Source organism: Pinus tabuliformis, chromosome 8 (genome assembly GCF_031772625.1).
Source record: "Pinus tabuliformis cultivar Carrire ecotype Pingquan chromosome 8, CPIR1, whole genome shotgun sequence".
Taxonomy (NCBI): Eukaryota; Viridiplantae; Streptophyta; class Pinopsida; order Pinales; family Pinaceae; genus Pinus; species Pinus tabuliformis.
Genome location: NC_142294.1, coordinates 1,431,871,731 through 1,431,882,459, shown reverse-complemented (window position 1 = coordinate 1,431,882,459; position 10,729 = coordinate 1,431,871,731). Strand labels below are relative to the sequence as shown.

The 10,729-nt window shown below is 31.0% G+C and overlaps 1 protein-coding gene across 2 annotated transcripts; it reads right to left on the bottom strand.

Annotated features, from left to right (window-relative positions):
• Positions 1-3,423: 3,423 nt before the first annotated feature.
• Positions 3,424-5,246, bottom strand: LOC149241043 (uncharacterized). Of its 2 annotated transcripts, none has more exons than XM_089367427.1 (3): positions 4,713-5,246; positions 4,368-4,595; positions 3,424-4,216 (listed from the first exon to the last, which is right to left on the bottom strand). In XM_089367427.1, the coding sequence occupies exons 2-3, from the start codon at positions 4,509-4,511 to the stop codon at positions 3,938-3,940; spliced, it is 423 nt and encodes a 140-aa protein (XP_089223553.1). In that variant the 5' UTR covers positions 4,512-4,595; positions 4,713-5,246; the 3' UTR covers positions 3,424-3,937. The 2 variants fall into 2 exon arrangements, with proteins under 2 accessions (XP_089223553.1, XP_089223552.1); XM_089367426.1 differs by having other exon boundaries at positions 3,425-4,216; positions 4,368-4,603; positions 4,713-5,245.
• Between the last annotated feature and the right edge of the window lie 5,483 nt (positions 5,247-10,729).

Below are 10,729 nucleotides of genomic sequence, written 5' to 3'. Positions count from 1 at the left end.
TGGTTTTGATTAATCATCGATCACTCCAAAACCTAAAATTCATTTCATAATTTTAAATAATATAAAAGGGCATTTATGTGGTGGAATGAATCCCAAAATGTTAACATTTCCAACTTATCTGAATTCATGCATCATATCAGATTGTGTATTTGATATTGACAATATTTCTTTATCTATCTATGTCTAAAAAAAGTTGATTGAGTAATTCAAAATATTTTTTTTTGAAAGCATGTTATTAGTGATAGAATATTGTGTAGTTGCGAATATTTCTTTATGAATACCTAAAAAGTTGATTGAGTAATTCAAAAGATTCGTTTTTTGAAAGAATATTATTAGTGACAGAATATTCTATAGTTGTGAAAGTTTCTTTATGTATACCTAAAAAGTTGATTGAGTAATTTCAAAATATTTGGATTTTTGAATGTATACTCCTAGTAATAGAATATTGTAGCTCTACTACATTTATGTACATGATGCGCTAACTGTAAAGAATAGTATTTTTGTAACTATCAAACTCATAATAAAAAATAAACAATGTCACATTCAATTGTGACTAATTTTGATTTTATTATAAATTGATGTGGTTAGTAATGTTGGAATTCAATCACTTTCATTTATCAAAATAATAAGTTTTATTTATATATTTATTACATTTCGACAAATTAACCTAAAAATAATGATTTTAATAACTAAAATATATAATGTTATTAAATTTAAATATATTATAATTATAATTATATATTTATTATTAATTTTAAATAAACAAAATATTCATTATAAATAAATATAACTAAGCTATTGAATGATGGTAATAGTTAAAATAATATATATTTTTCATAAAAAATTATAGATTCATGACTAAAGAGAAATAGAGTATATATAGTTTTGTAGACTTTAATGATTATATAGTTTTGTAGATTTTTAATGAGTATATAATTTTGTAGATTTTATAATCAAATCATTTTATAAATCAATTGATAAAAATAAACTTGCGTACATTGAATGAGGTCCCTGAGGTTAACAAATATAGTGGTGAGGTCCTTGAGGTTAACAAATATAGTGGTGAAGTCATAGATTATAGTAATAAAGTTATAGATTCTAATGCTAAGATATATTTTGATTAAAGAAATAAAAGTATATATAGTTTTGTAATAGTTAAAATAATATATATTTTTCATAAAAAATTATAGGTTCATGTCTAAAGAGAAATAGAGTATATATAGTTTTGTAGACTTTAATGATTATATAGTTTTGTAAATTTTTAATGAGTATATAATTTTGTAGACTTTATAATCAAATCATTTTATAAATAAATTGATAAAAATAAACTTGCACACATTGAATGAGGTCCTTGAGATTAACAAATATAGTGCTGAAGTCATAGATTATAGTAATAAAGTTATAGATTCTAATGCTAAGATATATTTTGATTAAAGAAATAAAATATATATATAGTTTTGTAGACTTTTAATGAGTATATAATGAGTATATAATTTTGTAGACTTTAATAACCAAATCATTATATAAATAAATTGATAAAAATAAACTTGCATGAGGTCCTTGAGGTTAACCGGCATAGTGGTGAAGTCAAAGATTCTAATGCTGGTATGTATTTTGATTTGTAAACGTATAATTGATTAATATCTACTTTAAACTAAACTTTGGTACATTGAGTGAGGTCTTTGAGCTTACCAAGTTGTCCAAGTATAGTGGTGAAGTCTTGCAACAGATTCTAATGGTAGTATAGTGGTGAAGCTGAAACGGACTTCGCGTCATTTATGAGATGTCATTCCACTTTGTAGATATATCATGCACATCATTTTTAGAAAACCAAGAGTGGAGTACCAATTGACAAACTTCATCAATATTACACTGGTATTTTATGTTTTGTTTTATTTTACAGTGTCAATCAAAATTCTATGGAACAATAAATTTATTTGGAAAATTTGGGGATATTTGCGTTAAGTTACTAGTTCCTTCTTCAAAGCCAAGTCACATACCATTATAACAAACCATTATAACAATTTCACTTGTATCAGATTACAATTTCACTTGTATCAGATTAAACTCTAGATGTATGTATATATTCAATTCAAATAACATGAAGTAAAATTTTCTCTAAGTCACTTGACACGGGGATTCGGGACACGTAGGATTCCAGATTCGTCGTGGGGATTCGGACACGTTGACCCCTAAACAAGACACGTAGGATTCGTTATATATTATTTTATTAATATATATTAAAAATTAAATATTTCTTACATAAATTTTAATTAATCATACAAATTTATTGATTTCAAATATAGATCTTCATCTATAAATATTAGCATGCATAGTACATACAAAATTCAAATACATGTCAATTTATTATCTATTTCTTATGCTTGGCCCTCTTGCCACCATGAGAAATCTAATTTTTTAGTCTTGTTGGAAAATCAGGGTCTTTGTCATTAATATCACCCTCTAAGCATTAATATCCAGAGGTATTTTTGTCATTACCTCTGTATCTGTATAGGGATCTTTGTCATTAATATCACCCTTTAAGTATTAACATAAGATAGAACAAGCATAACATGTCAAGTCAAGATTTTGTTTGAGTGATGGGTACATTTTTAGGAGGGTCATGATACAGGAGTTTGACAATTCAGTGATGTGTACATTTTTATGAGGGTCATGATACAGGAGTTTGACAACCAATGTCACTAACATCAAGGGACATAGATGGATTGGTGCTCTTGATTAAATACGAGTTCCATACCCTAATACATGACAAAATTCAATGGAAACATTGCAATCCAAATCCTGAAAAACCTAAAAACTGATAAGTCTGCTGGATTTTAAATGAAATCTAAAATTCTACTTTCTCCATATGAAATCCAATGAAGTTGGAACCACTCTCAAACATCGTGAGTCATTTCATGGTAATGTTAAAAATTTAAGTAAAATGATGAAAATGAAGATTAAGGAGAATGTCATTTTTACTTTAAGAATTTAACATTACCATGAATAGCATATCAATACTAGGGCCTAGACTTGATCATTAACCTACCAAAAAGCTTGCCAAATGAAAATATGCGTGGCTGTAATGACCAAATGAGGACTTTTCATACCATGACCAAATGAGGACTTTTCATACCCATGCAGGTCACTTTTGCCACCTAATGAGCGCTAGAAAACAAGACACGCTGCCAAACATTTCATACCCATAACCAAATGAGAACTTTTCATATCAGGTCACTTTTGCCACCTAATGAGTCCTAGAAAACAAAACACGGTGCCAAAATTGTGACACGAACTTGGATTCTACGAGTCAGGAAAAGACAGGACATGTCATGATTTTTGGACACGAATCAAGGCAGAATCGCCTCAGGCACGCTGGATTCGGGATTCGTGGGCCTATAGGACAAATCCGGTTATCTATCATATTAACGAAACCTTATAACAATTTCACTTGTATCGGATCAAACTCCAGATGTATGCATATATTCAATTCAAATAACATATGGAGTACAATTTTCTTCATATTCACGAAACCTTAAGAAAATCTCCACATTTACTGGGAATATGCAGAGTGCACTGGACTACTGGGAATGTGCAGAGTGCACTGGACGATGCTGAACATGGATACTTCGTGTCTGGAATCTTAAGACATGGTAGCGTTTTTGCAAGCTAATTAAGGTCAGCCTGACCAGACCTGTCTTATTACGTGTACCCTAAGCTCAGCCTTGGTGTGAGCGCCATTCCTGAACTTCTGAGAAACCATGGCGGTAGAGATTTTATGAAGCTTGACTGGACTGTATTAGTTAAAAAACGAGATTAAATACATAATAGCGACGAAAAAAAGAACAATAAGAACTGCGCCAACAGAATGGGATACTCTGCTGTTCACAGCAGAGAATGTACAAGATGGTCAGCGAAAGTCCTCGAAACCCGGACCTCAAACCTTATTATTGTTGTCGTCGTCGTCACCGAAGTAGCCAGTGGCGCAGTCGGTGGACCGTTGGACGGGGTATTTCAACCCATTTTTCTCGATCTTTCTCAGCGCAGCGTCTCCGAGGTCCACGCCACAGATGTCTGCGAGTCTCACTAAATATAGCAAAACGTCCGATAGTTCTTCGCCCAGATGTTCTTTGTCGGCTGCGTCCCAGTCCGGAAGTCCTTTTGGCACTTCGCCTTTCCACTGAAAGATCTCTGACAGCTCGCCTACCTCCCCTACCTGCGACAAAGGAGGTACATCAGTTAACCGGAAAATAATGTTTAAGGACAGTTGCGATAACAAATTTAAAGCCTCCGCTAATTTTAGTAGAGGATTATCTCTAACTCAAAGTTCTTTACGAACTGTGGAGTGCAAAGCGAAAATAACATACGAGAGCCAAGAGAAGGTTGCGAGGGCTGTGAAATTGATCCCAATCTCGCTCCCTTGAGAACTCGGCCATTTTCTTCTGCAAATCTTTAAGTGTAACGTTGCTTTCGCCAGACTCTTTCATGGCTTCCGCGCAGCCGTTATTCATCTTGCTGTCTGACTGATATTCCCAACCGAAACGAAGAGAGTAGATAAACGCCGGCTCAAAACGGCTAGCGCTGATATTTACAAGCTAGAAATCTTGCAACATCGCCACACGTCAGAAAGATAAAAGAAAAAATTCCTAGTGCAAATGAATGTCGTCCAGAGGGAAATTTTAGGTTAACCCAGAAAGAAGAAAGCAAATTACCTGTAACAAGAAGCAAAGTCCCTTACGCCAGCCTAACTGCTGCCTCGTCCGTCGAAATTTCCGAAAGCTTCACTAAAATGACAGGCCGGCGGTTTGAATCTTTATCGGCACAAAAGTTTCAATCAAACAAAAGGCAAACCAGCCTAGCGCTGGCTGTAAAGGTATCCCACCTCGCTTTCCCTGCGAATGTAGCCTCAGGTCAAGAAGACGGAGAATTTAAAGATTTTGCAAGATGGATCATTTCTGTCAAGAAGCTGGACAATTTAAAGATTTCGTTAAAAACACATAGTATTTAAAGATTTCAGTCAAGATTTGTCAGATACAGAATTCCAACTCTGATCTGGAAGCTGCAGTGGTAGCACAAGTTTGCAATGCAAACTCCTTTTAAAGAAAACGCGCACTTCGTCCAGAAAAAAACCGCCTTTACTTTTCACGGTAAGCTCCGGAAAACGGTTTCTAAAACCAGAAATCTCGACCACGCCAAGCCATGATGATGATGATAATAACAACAACCATAAGAAGACGTGGCGGGCTCCTCTTCCCTGGGGTGGCCACATGAACATTCGTGCTCTCCATGTGAACATCGTAAGCTTTGAACTTCCAAGTTATAAGACGGAAAAGCATCCACAGTGACGTGTTTTCCGCGGAAAGGGATCGATCATTGGCGGATGGTTGGCTGTACAAATGCTAGAAACTGGATATTAGCGGTAGAAACTGGATATTGGTTGTAACTGTTAAAATTTATTAATCAAAAGTTTACAGAGGGTTTAATATTTTTTTGGAGAGTTAAAATTCTTATTGTTTAGTTAAGGATTATTTTTATAGAGGGGTTAATATTTTTTGGAGAGTTAAAATTTTTATTGTTTAGTTAAGGATTATTTTTATTGATTCTGTTGTGAAATAGGATGTTGGAAAAAGTCAAAACAGATATGGGAGGAAAGAGTATGTATTTTTTGTTCTTCTGAAAACGTGGATGTAGAAAAGCATTTCATTTTAGAATATGAGGTGTTCAGAGACAACAAAGAAAATTATGCAGATATGCTGGCAGCTAGCTCTTGGGATAATCTATTTACCTAAAAATTTGTTGAGCAAAAAAAGCAGAATAGACAATCTGATAACCTTTAACTAAAGGTTCCTTAAGAAAAAACCAAATAAACAATCTGATAACTTATCTTTAACCTCCTAAACCTTAAAATAATTTATTTCTTTCTTTCCACAATCAAATAAAAATAACGCTACTAGCTTTAAGCTTAAAAAATACCGCAGCGCATAAGGCCCGTAAAAGCTTTGTTGGCAACTTGTAAAAAGTGAGACAGACAGATCTGCATCTGGTCGAAAATTGGATCCACTCGTCGAGGTTGGAAAATAAAAATTAAATTAAATTAAATTTGTCGGTGGACAATTGGAAAAATTAAATTAAATTAAATTTGTCGGTGGACAATTGGAAATATGTTTCACAGGAATGATTGAAACCGAAATTGGATCATTGTCATGAGAAATTTGAGCAGCAAAGCACGCAAATCACGCTTCAAAAAATAAACATAACCACTACAACTTTAAGCTTAAAAAAATACCCTCTTTCTACAATCAGATAAAAATAACCCTACAACTTTAAGCTTGGTCGGCCACCTGTAAAAGTGAGACAGACAGATCTGCATCTGGTCGAAAATTGCATGCACTCGTGGACCAGCTTGGTAAATAAAAATTAGATTAAATTAAATTTGTCAGTGGACATTTGGAAATATGTTTCACAGGAAATTTGTCATGAGAAATTTCACCAGCAAAGCACGCAAAGCACGCTGCTGTGCAGAATTTGACCAATCCCAGTTTCACGTGTCAAGCGTCTGATATTTCCCGTTTCCCATTCTAACCGAAAGGAGTTAAAAAGGGGACCCTGGGTCGTGTCCCTCTTCTGTAGCTTCTCCAGGTTGGCGCGGGTTAAAGAGAAAAGAACGCTGGAACCACTGACACTCAGTCAGCGCAACGAAAATCTTTGGCACTGGCATTAGGAATATACTCGGAAATTCAATTTATTTAAAGAACATACACGTGGGAGCTGTTTATTGCTCTGTCAAATTCAACATTTCGACCCTTATGATACGGTTGCGTTGCATTGACATACGTCGGCACACGCAGTTCGAATGGTGTCACTTGGGCGTGCAACCCTACTTTCGAAGGCATAACCTAATCGGACGGTTTGAAATTAATTGTATTGTGTTAAAGTCAAATTGTTTTGTATTAAGTATTTTGGTGTAGTCTGAGGAGGAGGAGTTGCCTGGAAAGTTATGAAATTTGGATAATCTAGTCAGGATTTTTGTAAATCCAAGTTATAGTTGTGAAACTTCAAAATTTTAGGTGTCTTAGCGTTTTTGATGGTGCTGAATCCATTTCCACCATCAAAAAATAGAATGATTGAAACCGAAAAAATTTCATGATCATTGTCATGAGAAATTTCAGCAGCAAAGCAGGCAAATCATGCTTCAAAAAATAAAAATAATACAACTTTAACAAGCTTAAAAAAATACCCTCTTTCTACAATCAGATAAAAATAACCCTACAACTTTAAGCTTTGTCGGCAACCTGTAAAAGTGAGACAGACAGATCTGCATCTGGTCGAAAATTGGATCCACTCGTGGACCAGCTTGGTAAATAAAAATTAGATTAAATTAAATTGGTCAGTGGACATTTGGAAATATGTTTCACAGGTATGATTGAAACCGAAAGTCTCCTGACCATTGTCATGAGAAATTTGACCAGCAAAGCACGCTGCTCTGCTCCCAGTTTCACGTGTCAAGCGTCTGATATTTCCCATTTCCCATTCTAACCGAAAGGAGTTAAAAAGGGGACCCTGGGTCGTGTTCCTCGTCTGTAGCTTCTCCGGGTTGGCGCGGGTTAAAGAGAAAAGAAGGCTGGAACCACTGACACTCAAGACAGCGCAACAAAAATATTTGGCACTGGCATTAGGAATATACTTGGAAATTGCAATTTATTTAAAGAACATACACGTGGGAGCTGTTTATTGCTCTGTCAAATTCAACCTTTCGACTCTTATGATACGCTTGCGTTGCACTGACATACGTCGGCAGACGCAGTTCGAATGGTGTCACTTGGGCGTACAACCCTACTTTCGAAATCAGACGATTTGAAATTAATTGCATGGTGTCAAATTGTTTTGTATTAAATATTTTCGTGGAGTGTATCGAGGCCGAGGAGTTGTCCGGAAAGTTATGGAAATTTGGGTCATATTTAGAGAAAATCTAGCGAGGATTTTTGTAAATCCAAATTATAGTTGTCAAACTTCAAAATTTTAGGTGTTTTAAACATTTTTGATGGTACTGAATCCATTTCCACCATCAAAAACACGATTCAAACACTTCCTCTACAAGATTTTTTGAATTTTTTTGTCCGGATTCTAGCCACTTTTAGCCCTAACGGCAATTCCTCTCCCTCGTTAAACAACTCCAAATATTTTTATAAATCAATTATAAATATGGTATAACATAATATTAAATAAATAGCTATAATTTTAAAATAATTTTTTTATTTAAAATGTTTTTAATTACCTTTTTTATTTAAAATATCTTTTATATTTTCTTAAAAATATATGTTTTAGATTTCTATGGATTATTCAAATTATGGATTCTGAGATAAAATATGGTGTTCATTTATTTTTAATTGTTTGTGTTATCATGTATTATAAAATCTATTTATTTCTATCTTCTTTTAAGCCATGAGAAATAATACATATATTATTCAATTTTATTGTAAGGGAATCTAGGATAAAATCTGGTGTTCAAGTATTTTTAATTGTTTATGTATTATCATGTATTATAAAATGTATTTATTTCTATCTTCTATTAAGCTATGAGAAATAGTAGATATATTATTCAATTTTATGGTAAGGGATTCTAGGATAAGATATGGTGTTCATGTATTTTTAACTATTTAGGTGTTATCATGTATTATAAAATGTATTTATTTCTATCTTCTTTTAATTCATGATAAATAGTAGATATATTATTCAATTTTCTGTAAGGGATTCTAGGATAAAATATGGTGTTCATGTGTTTTTAATTGTTTGTGTTATCATGTATTATAAAATGTATTTAATTCTATCTTCTTTTAAGCCATGAGAAATAGTAGATATATTATTCAATTTTTTATAAAGGATTCTAGGATAAAATATGTTGTTCATGTAATTTTAATTGTTTATGTGTTATCACTTATTATAAAACATATTTATTTCTATCTTCTTTTAAGCCATGAGAAATAGTAAATATATTATTCAATTTTCTGGTAAGGGATTCTAGGATAAATATGGTGTTCATGTAATTTTAATTGTTTATGTGTTATCATGTATTATAAAACGTATTTATTTCTATCTTCTTTTAAGCCATGAGAAATAGTAAATATATTATTCAATTTTCTCGTAAGGGATTCTAGGATAAAATATGGTGTTCATGAATTTTTAATTGTTTATGTGTTATCATGTATTATAAAATGTACTTATTTCTATGTTCTTTTAAGCCATGAGAAATAGTTTATGTGTTATCATGTATTATGAGATCTAGTGAGGAGAGCAACTGTGTGTTAAAATGAGAGAATAGTGGCATAAGTAATTAATAATAATAACAAAAAATATTACTTTGGAAATGGAATTTGTAAATTATTGAATAGCAATAACAAAAAGAAATATTACTTTGGAGATGAAAATTGTAAATTACATGAGAGAATAGTGGCATAAGTACTTAATAGTAATAACAAAAAAATATTACTTTGAAAATGGAATTTGTAAATGATTGAATAGCAATAACAAAAAGAAATATTACTTTGGAGATGAAAATTGTAAATTACATGAAAAAAAAAGAAGACCGAATAGATCTACATGTTTTTAATTTTTCAATATAATCTTATGATTGTTGAACTTTTTATGTAACATTATGTTTTCTTGACAACTTCTCTTCATATTGAAAAACACCTAAACCCCCTTAATTCTAATACACAATTAAAAGAATATATTCTTTAAATATTTAGATATAAGAAATAGATCTTACAAACTAATAACACCCTAATAAGATTATTTGCAACCAAAATAATAAATAATAAAATAATAATAAAATAAAAATGATTGAAAAAAATAGTAATAATATTAGAATTATTCTTTCATTGATAATAAAACTAGTTATTCAATTATACAAAATTCCTTCTATAATGGCTATAAAAATAATCTAGTTATTTATTACTCTTAAAGTTAAAAGAAATATAATATATGATAAAATAATCTAATTATTTTATTATTGTTAAAGTTAAAAGAACTGACTAAATAAACAAAAATATATAATTTAAGAACCAAATCTATATTAAGAGCAAACCAAAAAAATTGACTAAATAAACAAAAATATATAATTTAAAAACCAAATCCATATTAAGAAACAAACCAAATCTCTTAGAGAGAATGAGAAACAATGTGTACTATGAATTCCAACAATCTCATATAGAATTCTTTTAAATATTCAAAAAATAATAAAAATAATTCAAAAGAAGAAATAATAAATAACAATGTGCATTATAATTTATTACAATTTAAATTTATTACAAATTAAATTTATCTAGAAACCATTATTTGAAACCAAAACAAAAATAAAAAATAAAAAAATGAAAAACATAATAATCATATTAGAATTATTCTTTCAGTAATAATAAAACTAGTTATTCAATTATATAAAATTCCTTCTATAATGGTATAAAAATATTATAATTATTTTATTACTTTTAAAGTTAAAAGAAATATAATATAAGATAAAATAATGTAATTATTTTATTACTATTAAAGTTAAAAGAATTAACTAAGTAAACAAAAATATATAATTTAAAAACCAAATCTATATTAAGAGCAAACCAAAAAGAATTGACTAAATAAACTAAAATATATAATTTAAAAACCAAATCCATATTAAGAACAAATGAAATCTCTTAGCTAGAATGAAAAACAATGTGTATTATGAATTCCAAACAGT

Excerpts from the sequence above, each read along its gene's own strand:
- LOC149241043 (XM_089367427.1), bottom strand. The coding sequence starts at position 4,511 with ATGAATAACGGCTGCGCGGAAGCCATGAAAGAGTCTGGCGAAAGCAAC. Across the intron at positions 4,217-4,367 it reads GCAACCTTCTCTTGGCTCTC|GTAGGGGAGGTAGGCGAGCT; the intron begins GTATGTTATTTT and ends CCTTTGTCGCAG.